General features: G+C 43.1%; 1 protein-coding gene across 1 annotated transcript in view; it reads right to left on the bottom strand.

Moving 5' to 3' along the window:
* Positions 1-16,901, bottom strand: part of TTN (titin) — a 237,732-nt gene that overhangs the window by 179,151 nt on the left and 41,680 nt on the right. Inside the window, exons 44-56 of the mRNA XM_062498574.1 lie at positions 8,543-9,285; positions 6,763-8,470; positions 5,799-6,077; positions 4,175-4,738; positions 3,428-3,709; positions 3,036-3,314; positions 2,395-2,673; positions 2,023-2,301; positions 1,611-1,898; positions 1,214-1,492; positions 832-1,113; positions 446-724; positions 57-335 (exon numbers count right to left, since the gene is read on the bottom strand). Of these exons, the coding sequence (XP_062354558.1) occupies positions 57-335; positions 446-724; positions 832-1,113; positions 1,214-1,492; positions 1,611-1,898; positions 2,023-2,301; positions 2,395-2,673; positions 3,036-3,314; positions 3,428-3,709; positions 4,175-4,738; positions 5,799-6,077; positions 6,763-8,470; positions 8,543-9,285 (5,820 nt within the window). The remainder of the gene's footprint in view (positions 1-56; positions 336-445; positions 725-831; positions 1,114-1,213; positions 1,493-1,610; positions 1,899-2,022; positions 2,302-2,394; positions 2,674-3,035; positions 3,315-3,427; positions 3,710-4,174; positions 4,739-5,798; positions 6,078-6,762; positions 8,471-8,542; positions 9,286-16,901) is intronic.

Here is a 16,901-nt window from a genome sequence, read left to right as displayed (position 1 = left end):
TAAAAATCACAAGGGAACCATCTCAGATCATTGCAAGCCCTCAGGATAAGACCAACCTTTGACAGTCAGCATAGCAGAACACCTCTGAATTCCTGCCTCGTTTTTAGCCTGACAGAAATATTTCCCATCATGTTTCAGCTCAATAGATCTCACCATAAGAGTGGCAACATTGTTCACAAAGGTCATTTTGATATTGTTGTCTTCAATCACTTCATCATTGTCTTTCAACCAGGACACAGTGATGGGCAAGGACCCTTTAATAGCAGCCTGAAACACAACTGTTCCCCCTCGAAGGGAGCTAATATTTTCTATCTTCTTCAAAAACTGCGGAGGTTCTGGCAGGAAGAAAGTGATTATGTAAGTACAAGTCTGGTGTGTAACAGTGTGGCATGGAAACCACACTGGGATAAGAGCATGCTAGTGGTGTTCGGCACCTTGCACTAACCTTTCAGTGTGACCTCTGAGCGGCAGAGGCAGCTCCCAACATCGTTTGTTACTCTGCACTGATACTCGCCAACATCAGAAGCATCAAACCTGAAAACATGGAGGCTAATCAAAGATTTCTCAATGCTTATTCTGTGCTTCTTACTGCTCCGCACGGCTTTATCATCTTTCACCCAAAACACTTCAAAGGGAGGTGTGCCAAGCACCTCACACTCCAAAACCACATCAGAATCCTTCAAGACTTCCATGGATTGAAACTCCTTGCTAAAATAAGGTGACTCTACAGTGCAAAAAAGAAAGTGCAATTTGCATTAATCATACTTTTGAAGCTGGTACCACTGTACTGAGTTTAAAGATACAAACTGTATGGCTGGATATTACACACACCTTTGACTGTAACAACACTGCTGCAGATATCTTTTCCAGCATCATTTTTGGCTTCGCAAATGTATTCCCCACTGTCTTCAGTATCAACCTCTGAAACATGGAGTATTGCCAAAGATTTTGTAAAAGATATCCTGTATTTGTCGCTCTCCTTTAGCTCTCTATCATCCTTGAACCATGTGATTTTAATCTCAGGAGTACCAGTGACTTCACAGGTCAGCTCAGCATATCCACCTTTCTTTACCAGATGAGCTGGCTCTAGCTTCTCCTTGAAGGCAGCAGGTTCTGTGGATTTAAGAAGAGTGCTCAGGACAAAGAACATGGGAAAGAGTGCCACTGTGTTAATCCAGCAGCTAGAACTTTAAATAAGAGTAAGAATGCAAACCTTTCACAAATAAGTTTGCACTGCATGTTACTGAACCAGCTACATTGGAGACTTTGCAGGTGTATTTTCCAGAGTCAGTTGGTTTGACTGCGTAAAGCTCCAAGTAACTTGCTAATGCTTCTGTCATAATGTAGCAGGCTCCTCCTGTCACCAGCTCAGTATCACCTTTATACCATTTCACTGTCAGTGGTGTTGTGCCTTTAAACATTCCTTTGAAATGTACAGTTGATGCAGGCAATACATCTTGAGACTCTGGTTCTACAGTGAAGCTGGGTGGCTCTGGATTGTGTTGAAAGGAAAAAATTGTCAAGAGTAAGAGAGGGCTTGTATTTTGGGAAAGAAAAGCGTTATCACAAGATAAGCAAAACTTCAAGAAAAGTGAAGCAAATTGCCAAACCTTTTATAAACAAAGTGCTACTGCTCTCTTTGCTACCAGCAGAGTTTGTGGCTCTGCAGATGTAGACCCCAGCGTCACTTGCATCTAGGTGCTTTATTTCCAAAGATGCTGAGCCTTCTGCAAAGTGTACTGTGTACTTGGCACTTGAAGTGATCTCAGTATCCTGCTTAAACCATGAGACAGTCATTGGAAGAGAGCCTGAAATTTTGCAGTCTAGGCGGCACGAGGCACTAATGACACTGTCAATATTCTTCAGTGGTTTAGTAAAGAAGGGAGGGAGAGTGCGATCTGTTGAGAGTGAAAAAAATGACAGAAAGGAACACATGAGCAAAACAGGAGAGCTGTTCTGCTTCTGGCTCTGTTGGGCACAGAGCAGAGCAACAGAGCTCTTTGCAAAGAGGCAGTAACCGACCTAGCACAGTGAAGCTGGTAGTACAAGAGCTGATGCCCACATCGTTGGATATCTCAAAGGTGTATTCACCACTGTCCTGCATTTCAGTGGCATAAAACTTGAGCTGAGCAATGTTATTTTTGAAGCTGATCCTGTATTTTTTGCTGGCAGGTAGTGGCTTTCCATCTTTGAACCATTTGGTTTTCAGCTCTGGAGTGCCTGTGACAGTGTACTCCAAAATAGCTGGTTCCCCAGCTGTAACCTGGATCATTTCAGCTTTTTCAATTATTTTGGCAGGTTCTACAACAGAATTAAACAACTGGTGTTAAGGGCAAAAGGAAATTTCTTCTCTCAGGTAGGAGACTGCAGGGATCACAGCACTTCTCCACTGACCTTTCACTGCTAGTTCACCAAAGCAGGACTGACTTCCTGCATCATTCTCAGCCACGCAGGTGTATTTGCCACCAGAGCTGAGCTGGACTCCGGTAATTTGCAGTGTTGCTAGACCGTGATCAAATGTCACTCTCACATTGTTATCATCTTTAATAATGTCTTTGCCCTTCATCCATGTCACAGAAATAGGCTCTGACCCTTTCACCACGGCCTGTAATGTAACACTATCTCCAGCCAGAGCTGTCACGTTTTCGATTTTCTTAACAAAAGACGGTGGTTCTAGTTCAAAGAAGAGACACAAGAAAAAATGCTCATCTACTATTACATCATCACATAAAATCTGCTACTTAAAGACAGCTTTGTAAGACAGTGTGTGCAGTACATGTCACAACTCAGCAAAAGAGCAGGCAAGTTGGAGAACCACTTTCTCCAGCTCAGAGGTAATGGCCCATTAATCTCAATGTTCTTCAGAGTCACAGGTTTGATTCCAGATAAGACTCAAGACACACACAGAATTTTAAGAGAGGAAGACACTCTTTCTCCCCAGCCTCCCCAGCCTCCCACAAATCCAAAGAAGACATTTTGTGAAATAAGAGGTTTTTTCCAATCCCTTCAGTAAGAGTTTTCCCTCTCCCACTGACCTTTCAAGATGTATGTGGCACTGCACATGCACTTCCCGACTTCATTAGCTATCACACACTCGTATTCACCGACATCTGCACTATTAAATGAGGACACCTCCAAGGAAATAACAGCCTTCTGAGAGGTCAACCTGTATTTTTTACTACTGCGAATCTGCTTCTTGTCTTTGTACCAGCTAATCTCAAAGGGTCCAGTGCCAGCAACCTCACACTGAAGAATGGGGTTTGTTCCCTTCACTAGCTCTGCAGGTTCAAGTGTTCGGATGAAAGATGGAGGCTCTATAAAGGCAGTAAGAAAGAATTAGTCAACCATGCCAAAAAAAAAATTAGGAAGAAGAAAGGTTTTTCTCAAGAATGTGACTGGCAGCATGGCAGCAACAAGAAGGACAGACCTTTGACAACCACTTCACTGGTGCAACTGTCACTTCCAACCTCGTTGACAGCTTCACATGAGTAGGTCCCAGTGTCATCAACTTTCATTTCCAAAATATCTAACACAGCCACAGAATTGACAAAGGACATCCTATGCGTGTTACTTTCATGGATTTCCTTATTGTTCTTGAACCAAGTAACCTGGATTTCAGGAGACCCTTTGATTTTGCATTGAAGGCGTGCAGAGTCACCTGGGGTCAGTAAATATGATGGATCGACCTTCTTCACAAAGGATGGTGGTTCTGAAAATGGGAAGAAAAGGGAAGAGAGAGGAGGAGATGGTAAAAAAGAGAAGACAGGGAAGAGGAAAGGGAATAGAAAGGAAAAAGGAAAAGGGAGAAAGGAAAGAAAGCTGAAATACAAAGCTTTGAAAGATTGCTTCACAGAGCAAGAACAAAATACAACTTCACAAGAGATCATCATAATCTTTGTTGAGTTGCAGCTTCTGTGGTTTTGCTTTCCCTCTTCATCCATCTCTCCCCTGCAGGCAGGAGCAATTCTTGTTTTTCTTTGGTGAAAGAAATACTGAAGTAACACACAGTGCACTGTAAGGCAGCAGGGGAAAAGACTTCATGGGGAATGGAACAGGTGGCAGGTCTGAGAAGAATTCACAGTGTAATTTCAGCCCAAAGAAGCCTTTCATCTGTGAAAGAAGAAATGGGGACACCAAGAAGAGAAAAGGTAAAGGGGGCATAGAGCTATCTTACCTCTGACTGTGACGCTGGCAGAAGAGGAGCTGCTTCCTGCCTCATTTGAAGCAGTACACACATAGTGGCCCGAGTCCTTGAGCTTAGCCAGAGGAATCTCAAGTGAGGCTATTTTGTCTTCAAAGTAAATCTTATAATCTTTGCCTGGAGGGATTTTGTTTCCATCCTTTGTCCACCCTACAGTTACTTTCCTGTCTTCATCTACCTGACATTCAAGGCGTATTTTTTTATTAACTGCTGACTGTACTGACTGCAAATCTTTAATGAAGTGGGGCTTGTCTATAATGACCATTTCAGTCTGGCAAATATCAGCCCCAAACTTGTTGGAAGCTTTGCAAGTGTAAACCCCTCTGTCACTAGCAGTAAGAAGGGAAATTTCTAAAACATGTTTATTTTCCACTTTGGAGATCTTATGGTGGTCTGAAGGTGAAATAGTTGTTCCATCTTTCTGCCAGGTGATGTCGATGACTGGAGTGCCCGAAACAGTACACAGGAACTTGGCACTTTTGCCAACAAAAGTAGTGATGGGTTCAGGTCTGGTAAGAAACGTTGGCGGAAATGCCTCTGCAAAACAAAGGGGTTCAATGTTATCAAGAGGTGAGGAACAGAGCCACATTTGCCAGGGACAGAGAGTAAGAGAGACAGCTTGTCACTGGACATTCCTAAGCAAAAGAAAACAGCAGTGAATGAGATAAGAGGCATTAAAGGTGATAAATTTTGGCTTTTGGTTTTGTATTTCTTCAGTCTACGGATTGCTCCAGAGCTTGAAGGCATTTTGAATCCCTGGAGCTATATACAAACTAAGGGAAAATAAACAAAAAGCCAGAAATTCCTCCCCCATGACTGAGATGTTCGCACACTGTTCTCTCAAGATGGGCAAGCTTGCATGCATTTCACTGTTCATGCACTTTTTCTAGTCTCTAGCACCTAGCACTTAGCAAAGACCACATAAAGACTCCTTCCAGAAAGAGAAAAGTCAAAGTAAAAAAGTCACCATACAGGAAACACCGAAAAAAGATGGTGGGTTTTTTTGTTTTCTCCTTTTAAGAAAAAGCCCTGCTGTATAGCTCTCAATAGACAAAAAGTTTGAAAATTGAAACTCTTTAAGCCTTCTTTTGTTTAAGAAGATCTATTTCCCCAGTCACAGAGTTCCCCTTTGGCCATGGCACAAAGATGTTCAGGTATGCAGATCTACACAACCTGCGTCACAAGTATAGTTGCAGGATAAGTTTAGGGCACTAGGATAATCACACAGTGACTATTACACCAAGAAATCAGATTTAAAAGTGGTTCTTGTGGTTTGGAAGTTAAATAAACCTTCTTCAAGAATGTATTCAAAACGCAATCCCATGTTGTTTCTTCCTGCTCTCTTTCCCCTTATTTTCTTTCCCTCTGAAACTTTTTCACACTGATTCCCTTCTCTTCATGCAGAAAGCACCTAAAAACAGCATTCTCAAAAGTTATTCCTTTGCTGTGCTCATGTCTGCCAGATTAGGTATGGATTATGTATTATAATGGCAACCAAGAGCCCTAACATAAACATGTGCAAGTGTAGCCATGAAAGGGTTACAATACACCAAGATATTTTACGGAAAAGGAGAAGTATTTGAAAGTCTGTACTTACCAGTTACTGTTAAAACAGCTGTAGAGCTTACACTGCCATGCTGGTTGGAAGCCTTACAGCTATATTCCCCACAGTCAACAACTTGAGGCCTTGGGATCTCCAGTGTGGAGAGGTAGTTGGAGGTGCGAATGGAGTATTTGTCCCCATCATATATCTCTCGTCCGGCTTTGTACCACTGGAACTTGACATTGGGAGCCATCTCTACCTCACAGGTGAACTTGGCCACATGATTTACAGCCACTTCCAAGGGTTCAAGCCTTCTCCTCAGGATCGGTGCAACTGAAATTAGAAGAAGAGAGCAGCTCAAAACCCTGCCTGCTGACATTCTGAAGTTAAATTATTGACTGACTGAAAAAAAAAACCAAAACCGAAAAGGTGACATACTTGCAATTCACATAAAGTGACTGTAAAAGAAAAAATATCTGTAAGAAATGAAAGCAATACTAGACTCAGTGTACAGACAGTCTTACAGTGCATAATGACATCAGGAAACAGCGGTGATACTGGAAAAACAAAGTGAAATAGCAATGCACAATAACAATAGGATATATATATATGGTAACCTATCCTGGAGTTGTGAGAAATTATGGTGCAAAAGAGAAATGGTGGTGAATTTGTGCAATGACTCTAAGGAGTGAGAGAGGGTGCAGCAGTGAGAAAAATAGGAAGAGCAGGTCCACTTTTCAGGCAAGAATAGGAGAAATGGTCGGTATTGAGATACAGCTTTGTCCTGACCATGCTAGTGCAATAAAACAACAAAGTTCCTGACCAAAGACTGGGGTAATGGAAGTGAGAGGCCTTGCAATGTGGTAAAAGGAGACCATCAATCCAGAGAGAAAGGGGACCCTCTGATTAGTGGCATGATGATATTAATATTGTATCTCTGTCCAAAGATACACGTAGTAGGGGAGGTTCATTAGTAGAGCAGTGCATTAAAGAGATTATTTTATCCCCATAATCCAACCTCTTTTAATAACTGTGAGCTTTGCTGCTGTTGCTCTTTTTCCAGCTTGATTCAGTGCCTCACAGGTGTACTCTCCTTGGTGAATCTCCCCGCACACTTTGCTTATTACTAGTGTGTACGTGTCCTGATCTCGCAAACACTTGAATTTGTTGCCTGAAAAGACCAGTTTACCCTCAAAGTACCAGTTCACCTCTCTGACATTTGTTATGACAGACACCAGCCTGACACTCTCCTCTTCCTCCACAACAGTGTCAACCAGTTTGCTGTGTAGGATGGGATAACCTTCTTTGCCCAGCTCATCCTCTTGTTTTCCAGCTCTAGTTTCCAGACCCTCTCTGCCCTCTTCCTCACACTTTTGATTCCTTTTCTCTTTACTTTTTGGTATTTCTGTGGGTGTCTCAGTAACAATATCTGCAGAGACTACATCAGCAGTGGCTATAGCTTCACTCACATCCTCGATTTGACCATGCTCTGTCACAGTGTTGATTACTTGTGCAGACAAAGGATGTTCCAGTGTTTTTTCTGCCTCCATAGTCCTCTCAGCCTGCTGGGACTCCAGCTCAAAGATTTCATCATAAGATTTTCCTGAGAGAAGTGGACTCACAGAGAATGGCAAAGCTTTGGATTTTTCACCAGTCAGGGGACATTTATCTTCACAAAGAAAGGAATAGAAAATTTCCTTTAAGACTGTGATCTGGTCAGTTGTCTGAATGTTGACTTCTCCCAAGGAGACTTGGATTTCTATGGGACTGCATCCTCCTGTGGTCACTACATATGTGCACAAGGTATGTGTATTCTCCTTGGTGATGTTTATTGCCTGTACTTTAACATCTTCCTTATCAGCCAACCACTCTGAAAACAAGAGCTTTTTCCCACTTACCACTGCAGCTTTCAGTGCATTTCTGATTTGAGACTTTATGTCTAAGCTGCAGCTCTTGGGAACTGGAGCAGTGAGCTCACTGTCTTCACTGAGGACTTGGTTTGTCTGGAGGTCCTGAGAGTACATGGTTTCATGGGATTGTCTCTCTGCCTTCTGCCACAGATCAGCATGCTCTTCCTCCATGGACTGGTTTTCTTCCAGCAGCAAGGGAAATCTCACAGCCTGTCCCTCGTGTATTCTTGCAGCAAAATCTTCCTTTGCTCTTTCCAGGAAAGAAATGCTCTCCAAGGGGACAGCTTGACCCCCAGTGAAGGCCAATTCAGAGAGAAATCTGGGTTCAGCCTTCAGCTCACCTTGTGCTATCTGAAAGCCCTCAAGGACCTCGATTTGATCACCATCCATGGCACAGCTCTCAGTGGTGCTTGACACCTGTAGAAGGGTTTGGGAAGCCTCTGTCTTCAGAGCAGCCAGTTGTTCTGCTGCCTTGGGGATGATGTTCTCTTTGGGCGTGAGTATCTGTGCAGCTACAGTCCCAAGGCAGCCTGGCAGGTGTGCCTCCAGCACTACTGCAGGCACCACACCCTGGGGGTCAGCAGGGAGGGTTTCCAGAGGCTCTGCCAGAAGCTCACTGTTCTCCTGTACTGCGGCCACCTGGGTGAGCATCTCTTCAACACTCTGTGCTGCCAGACAGGATGGTGGCAGGCCAGGCAAGACATGCTCCCTGGACAGCATGTACACTACCTGGCTCATCTGGAGCTGAAGAAGGGTTGGAGGCTCCCTCATGGGCTCGAGACTGAGTGCTTCTTCCATTGCAGGGGACCCACCAGCCTCCTCGTAGAAAAGGAGGTTTTGGTCCTCTGCCACTGCAGAGTGCTGCAAGGCTGAGCTCTGCCTGCACACAGCACGCTCCTCGGGCAGCACAAGGAGCTCAGCAGAGCACGTGGCCTCACCCACGGCACTCAGAGCCCTGCACGTGTAGAGCCCAGTGTCCTCCTCCATGCAGTGCCACACTGTCAGAGAGCCTGAGCCATCAGGGTGGTGAGTGATGGAGTGACGCGCATCAGAGAAGAGCTGCTCGCTCCCCTTGGACCACAGCACTTCAGGGCACGGCTTCCCCACCACTGAGTACTCGAAGACTGCCGTGAAGCCCGGGGCACACCGCACGCTGTCCGGCTCCCTGGCAAAGCAAGGGAATCCTAGCTTCCTCTGGAGCACACGGAGCTGGGAGCTGCAGCTGGTCTCACCGTGCGCGTTGCTGGCCACGCATGTATACTCACCCTCATGCTGCACACCTGTATACGGGAGGATGAGGCTGTGGTCACTGCCTGCAACAACTAACTTACAGTCCGTGCACGGGGTTAGCTTCGTGCTGTTGAAAAACCACTGGATTTTGGGTGTGGGGCTGCCAGTAACTGCAATAGAGAGCTGAGCTACATCTCCCTGCCGGACTTCAACATTTGAGACCTGTTTCAGGAAAACAGGGGCTTTACCCTCTTCCTCAATTTTTATCTTGGCTTTGCTGAAATAAACTGGTTTTCCAGGCTCAAATTCAAGTGTTTTCTCTCTATCAGGCAACTGAAGGCCGCTGCTGTAGCCTTCATTTCTTCCTTCCTCAGAAGAGGCAATAAGAGACCTAGCGATGTCTGTATAGAAAAAAATTGTTTAGTTTTACTAGAATATTTATGAGAACACTTGTAAATAGTAATACACAGTGTTAGGGCAACTATATTTCTATAGCTGGAGGCTTTCTCAATGCTATACAGCAGCTAGCAATGAACAGGTGGTCTGTGTTGTCCCCTTGCTGTCACACCTGCCAAAATGAGTAAGACATGCTGTGTTGTCAGGTGGCTTAAGAATTTCCTATCTTGATCAGGATGGGCGAGCCTTTAAACCTGACATCACAGTATGGGTTAGGCATATCCCTCCAGGGTGCACTGTGAAAGTAACATTCAAGCAACACTGACGCATTTCACAGATATAATTAAAGTGGCATGTGTCATACATATTTGTATGTACACCTATGCAAACAAGCACAGCAGAATAGTACTAAGACCCTGATGTAATTCAAAACACCAACAAAAAAAGAATGCCACAATTAGGACTGAATCCCACCCTCCCCAACCAACCAACAAACCCACAATGTTTTCAGCACACTAACCTTCTGATGCATAGTTAATCTCTTTAAACTCTATCTTTTGTCTAACACACCAAAAGATTACCTCTACCTTACCAGCTTTGTCCTGGTTTTGTCATTAGACCCTTAAGTTTAAAGCATCATTATTACGAACATCACATGTTTAAACTCATGATTTAATATAATAGATTTAAATCTCTGCCTTTGAACTCCTCCCTGTCAAGATGTGACATATTAAAACTCCCACAACATCAGAGAAAAAGACAACAGACTTTTAACATTTTTTGTTTTCTTGCCTTTGTGAAATTATGGATATATGCATTGGATAACTTTAGTTCCAATAGTAGTTTAAAAATGAGAGGAAGCAGAGGTCAAGAACATCTCTGCAGATATTTGACAATAGAAACATCAATGAAATATGGATTTCCAGGAATGGAACAATTAATGAAAAGCACCATGCAAGGAAAACCTTTGGAAATCAAATACTGTAGTCCTCACTGAGTCAAGATTGCTCAGTCAAGACCTGGAACATTTGATGCTGGAAAGATGTAAGAGTTTATTTAGAAAAGAATAGAAGTGTGAGTTAATTAATGTCTCTAGGCACTGCAATGTGAACCTTGATAAGCTTCTCAATTACAGTGTCTTCCATTTCAAAACTTACTGAGAGATAAGAATTTTTGCTGCACTCCAACAACAAATATAAAAAAGAACAGACTCTGTCACCCAATTCTTTCTCACTGGTTTTAGTAATTATTAGTCTTGCCATAAATGCCATAATATAAATGACATAGCATAGTGCATGCAATGATTAACTGCAGAGAAGAAATGCTTAAGTAGAAAAAAAGATTACAGCAGTCCTTCAGCATTACTTACCAACCTTGCTAAAACACTAATAAATTGTGCAATTTGAGAATAGGTGGCAGAATTGGCCCAATATAATTTAAAAAAAATTGCAGAGTGAAACCCATGTTAACACAGGAGAATGCTTTATACACAGGAGCATAGAAAAAGTTAATGCACTTTTGTGTGTTCCTGGATATTTATGAGAGGAGAACTATACAGATACTTTTTCATATTTTAGATATGTTTGTAAAATGAATAAAGTACAAGAAGTGATGGACTTAAATAATTTCATATTTATTTCACAAATTAACCATACATGTTAACATTCAATACACATTGATGAAAAATAGACATATTTAATTTTTTTAAGATACTTGTTTCATAGAAATGAAGACAACATTAAATCTGAAAATAAAATTGTGAGCTTTTTGATTCCTATGAAAACACAAAATTCTGAAGAGAGATAGTCAAGCTACACCAGTTGTCCCAGACTAAGTTCATTCAAACCTAGGATTACTCCAGACTAAATAATTGTAACTTAGGTGAATCAGGTGCTCCTGTCCAATGTACAAAACTTAACCCAAGACTTATAAATTTACATAAACCACAAACACCACTGCATGGGTAGAGATAAAGGTAGTTGGCCATATATTTCAGATGTGAATATGAATTTGGACCTGCGCGGCTCATGTCTCCAAAGCCGAGTTATAGGCCTCTTTCTGCTAAAAATATTCAGATTTACATGCAAAATAATCACACTTCACAACTGCTTTGATTAGAGGACCTAATCAAAGGGCCTCTGACCTCTCTGACTTTGGAACTAAAAGATCTCTCGTGTCACAGGTGACATAGAACATCAGACAATTCACGCCAGTGTCCCCAAGGACCTCTGCTCTCTAATGAATCAGTTAGTGCTACAAAAGGAATGGATTAAGGACACATCATGGAGTAATTCTTTCCCAGCACAACATGGGGTCAGACAGTCAGGCTTCTCTTTCCTACCACCATTACCTGTCAGAAAGCACAACTAGCTCTGCCTTTTAACACACAAATCTGTAACACTTATCAAGAGGTTATGACTCAGAAGACATTGAAGTGACACATTTGCATTAGCCTAAACACTTCAGTCATTTTGCCTGGGTACTGGATCATTAGAACTTGGCTACTCCTGATTTTAAATTTTTATCAGGCAACATGATTGGGCAAAGTGAATCTTCTGAACAAAAATTACTGGCCCAGGTGAGTGATGGGATAGTCTTAGAAGATAACATTTTTTCAGACATGGTGGTCTCACTGTGAGGACACATCAAACTCGGAAATAAGAAACTGTATGAACATAACGGAACATACTATAGGAATAGTTTTATGTTTAAAATCACCACTCTGCTTAAAGCTGTTTGCAAGGCAACTGACAGAAAATTGTAAATAACTGGAAGAGTCTCATTAACAGGTAAACAAAGTAAAACAATTTTTTTGATTAGGGATCTTGAATTCAAGATCTCACCTTGACATATAGGTGACTGGAAAGCTGGCATGTGCATTAGAGAGCAATTTAGTTTCTGAGAAACATTAATTAATAACTTTCTTCCATTTAACAGATTTTCATAATTAATGTATCATTTTTTTATGTAAGCTAGATTTAATTCTCATTTAATTATGTTAGCTACTGCTGATTCCTCCTAAATATCAGTATTACTTTAAATATAAAAATATATATTCACAATGAGAACATTAATGTAAAATCTCCTCTGCTGAGAAAATGCCACATATAACAACTGAATATATTCCCCTTATTTCTGGTCATCTTGATAAATAGCACACTCAACTGTTCTTAATAATAAAAAAAGAGACAAAGAAAAAAGGAATATGTAGAGGTGTAGTTCTAATGTGAAACAAGAATACTGCATAAAAATATCTTATTTGTTTACTACTATGCATATTTTACGAATGGCACTGGAATACAGGGACAACCAAAATTATTTCAATGAATTTACAGTAACATAATTGATTTGTTATTATTATGCTCCCTTTCTTCTTTCCTTTTAACACCTAAAAATACTGTACAAAATATGCTTTCATGTTTATTACTTGGTAATAGAGAAGAAAATCCTGTCCAGTCTCTACTAATGCAAAATTTTCATTTTTCTTCCCATTGCCCTGCTTTTCTTTGCAGTAGCATAATTTCATTGACTTTAAAACAGCATTTAATACCATGAGTCAGTAGAAAGGTGCCCATAGATATAAGAATTTTGCAGTGATAGAAACCATAAACAGGATTTGAATCATGTTCTGACACAACATTGTGAGAAGGGGGAATACCAATTAAAGGAGGCTTTTAACAGAACTATACCCAAACTAAACAGCAAGCATAAGTTTGAGTTCCATACCTCTAGGTTACAAGAAAAAGGTGGTGTCTACATTTTCAGTGATTTCTAGCCTACATAAAACAATAGTGATTGCACTGTTACAAACACAAAGGTATATGTACATTATACAAGAAAAAAAAAATTACTCCTATGCAAATGAGTGTCAATTAAAATATCTTTACAAGAACGAGCAAGGAGCGTAGAAGGAGCCTGAAATATCCCTCAGTGCAGAAAGTGTGCACAAAATCCATGCATGGATTAAATTTCACTTAAATTCCCCAAAGAAGGCAAATCTAAGTGAAACACAAATATGCCCACAGAGTGGTTTTCATCCTCAAAGAGATGAAAACAATGCCCCTAAAATGAGTGCTGCATTTTTACCTGCAGTGAACAACATCATAAAAACACTTAGCATTTCAAGACAGACTCTGAAATAAATTACGGAAAATTAGTATAAGGTTAACACAGCACAAGTCTCAGCAGTTCCTGCCCTGTTAGTAGCTACACATTTATACTGCCCACTGTCACTTTGCATCAGGTTTTCAACCGTAAGACTCTGCAAGCCATTCTGCTCTTCTTGTGCACAGTACCTATCCCCTTCCAACAACACCCCATCCTTGTACCAGCGGACACGTGGACGGGGGGAACCAGTCACAAGACACTGGAAGCATGCTGAGGCACCTATAAATGTACTGTAGTCAGAAATGAGCCTCATAAATCTGGGAGGAGCTTCTGTGACATGGAACTCAAAGCTGCAGCTCTCCGAGTCCTCTGCCCTAAACTCAACCCGTTCCTCTTCGGATGGCTCTGCAAACACATCAAAACTAACGTTGACACACTTCTCCCCTTCCACTTCCTGCTCTTGTTGAGTCACTGCGAGCACTTGGATGGCTTTTTCTGAGTCATCCCTGTGTGGCTCAAACTCAAATTCCAGCTCTATTTCTGACTGGTCACCAGGGCTCACAGTCTTACTCAAAAGCAAGTCGCACTTTTGGGACCTGTGTGGTTCACAGGCTGTGACTGTCTCACTGCTCACTGCATTTGCTTCCTGCTGAGCCACAACCACAAGGGAGCCTTTGCACGTTGCTTCTCCCAACCTATTCATTGCCTGACAGCGATACAAGCCACTATCAGAAGGACCTACAGTTTGGACCTTCAGACTGTGAAGTCCCTCCTTCTGACTCACAACATACTTCCCTGTGCCAGATGTCACACACATGTCACCTCTGAACCACAGAACTACTGGGACAGGAGTACCTGTTACAACACACTCAAAAACTGCATCCAAGCCTTCTGTCACCTTGACATCTGTAATGGGCACAGCAAACCGTGGAGGCATTTCAGTTACTTGGAAATCAATTTTTACATCCTCATTGTCCCCTGCTGCCAAGCCTGCAGCTTGTTCTAGCAAGGCAAGTGGAAGTACGTCTAGGGAAACCACCATGCTCTTTTTGTCTGGGCTAAACTCAGGACTGGTTATGATTTTGACTTGCTTCTCAAACTCTTTCACTTCATTTTCATCCAGCTCCACTTCCAGGAGGATTTCCTGTGGTGAAGGGGACCTTGAAGATGTGTTTTGCTCCATGTCAAAGTGTATAACATGCTGGTGGGTGACAGGGGGTGGCAGTGCCAGTGACCGTCCATCTTCCGGCAAAACTTCCACCTCTGCAACACTTTTAGCTTCTCCAACAATGTTCACTGCATGGCACAGATACAGTCCTTCATCGGCTTTCTGGACATTAGTGATTTCCAGAATATATTTGTCCCCATCCTTCTCTATTTGCACTCTCTCATTCAGCTCCAGCAGAGACTTATTATGATACCACTTCACTCCTGGCTTGGGGACACCCACCACCTCAGCCACAAACAACAGTGTGCTGCCCTCATACAACCTCCTCCTGCTCAATGCCTTGAGGAATGCTGGTGGCATGTCCCTGCCTGATGGCTCCAGGGCTTCACAGGGGGTCATAAACCCATTTGCCTGGGGCTGGTCTGGAGGCTGATGCCTCCTCTCATAGAGGGGGAGCATGGTCAGGGCATCCATATACTCCCCTGTGGGTGTCCGGTAGCGTTCTGGTGGCGTGCTGTCCCCTGATTCAGAGTAGGGTCCCTCAAATGGTGTGAAATACTGCTCTGAGGGTGTGTTGCATTTCGAACTCCCAAAAGGTGTGGAGTAGTGCTCAGGGGCCATGCTGTACACTGAGCCCTCGGACGGTGTGGAGTAGCGCTCGGGGGGTGTGCTGTACCCTGAGCCCTCAGATGGTGTGGAGTAGCGCTCGGGTGTGCTGAGTGGTGTGTGGTAGGATGCTGATGAAGCAGTTTCAAAGATTTCCACGGAAGAGGGAGGTGTGTAGAAGCGGTCTGAATCAGGTGACTCCTCTCTGCTCCCACTCTCCAGCTCTATAGACATTTCCGACTCAGGAGAGAAGGGCCGGGCAAGTTCCTGATGGTTGTTGTAATAATCATAAACCATGCTGAAGGTAACCTCCTCCACCTCCAGTGAAGTTATAGATTCTTGCTGCTCCTTCTGAACTGTGCCTTTGACAGTTGGAGTTTCATATATCCCAGTGGATCTTAAATAATTGGCCAGGGACAAATCAGGCTCCAGCTCTGAGGTTTGAACAGCACTGGGCTCTGGACCTGCAGAAGTATCCTCCCACATTTCTTCTCCATCCAGGCTATTCTCAGAGGCTTCCTCAGTGGGAGTCCTCTTCTTGTCCCAAGATTCCTTCCTTTGCTCCTTCTGTGCCACAGGATGATCCATGACTAACCCAAGTATGAATTTCCCCAGAGAGAAGCCTTTGGTTGTGCTTAGTTCCTGTTGGACATCTCTGATTATCTCCTCAGGGGAATCTGTGCTTTCCATCTCACAGGTGAAGCTGCTCATTCCTGGCTCAAAGACTTTTTCTGTCCCAGAACCACCATCTTCCTCAGTCTGATGCCCAGCCTGGGGTTTCTTTTCACGTGCAGCTTTTTTCAAGTCCATAATGAAGCTGTCACTCTGGGAGTCTGTGGTCTCTAGTCGCTCCCCACTCTCCCACACATGTGTTTCCTGAACTCCTCTTTGGAAATCTGGTGTGGGCTCCACTAGAAATTCATTATTTTTTTTCTGAAGTGGGTCCTCTCCACAGACTCTCATCTTTGACTCTTGAACTTCTTCAGCAGAATGTCCCTCTTCAGCAGATATCATGACACTGCCAAGGTCCCCATTAGGAGTCTGCAAACCAGCTGTTGTGACTTCTCTTGGCTGTTCCTCTTCCTGGGCATCAGCCTCCTCCTGCTGCATCCTGTATCTGTGACGCAGATCCTCACTCAGAGACATCTCTTCCTCAAGCACATCATGTTGGTGCACAGGGGAGATGTTCCCAGTGATGACCTCCACACTTTCCAGTGCTGTGGGGGTGTGTGCCTGTTCTGTGTACACAGTCTCTGCAGCTGGGAAAGGCTCTGCAAACTTCTTCAGATCAAATGTGACCTCAGTGTCGGGCTCAGATGGCAACAGCTGCTCTCTGAAATGCACTTCTTCTAGATGAACTTCAGCTTCCTCAGTAAAAACTTGACCTGAGTTTTCTATGCCAGGAGCAGTGGGGATTAGATCCAATGAAGGGCTACAAGCATCAGAATCCATTTCTTGCAGCATTTGCCTGTCACTTTCCATTTCCCAGTGTGTAACAACACTGTCATCAATCACTTCTTCTTTACAAATATTATCATCAGCTTTAATGTCCTGTTCAATATCAACTGATCTCTCTTGCTCCTTGTCCTGTTCCTCCTGCTGGTCTCCTGCATAGAATTCATAAAAGACAACTTCCTCTTTTGTGGGGGTAGTTGCAATGTGATCCTGCAGGTGGGGCACACTTGGCTCTTCCACAAGAGGCACATCAGGAATCACTGTCTTGCAGGCAGGGGCATCACA

This window comes from Cinclus cinclus, chromosome 9, assembly GCF_963662255.1.
Source record: "Cinclus cinclus chromosome 9, bCinCin1.1, whole genome shotgun sequence".
Lineage (NCBI taxonomy): Eukaryota > Metazoa > Chordata > Aves > Passeriformes > Cinclidae > Cinclus > Cinclus cinclus.
Note: the sequence above shows the minus strand (reverse complement) of the source record. Positions and strands in the feature narration are given on the sequence as shown.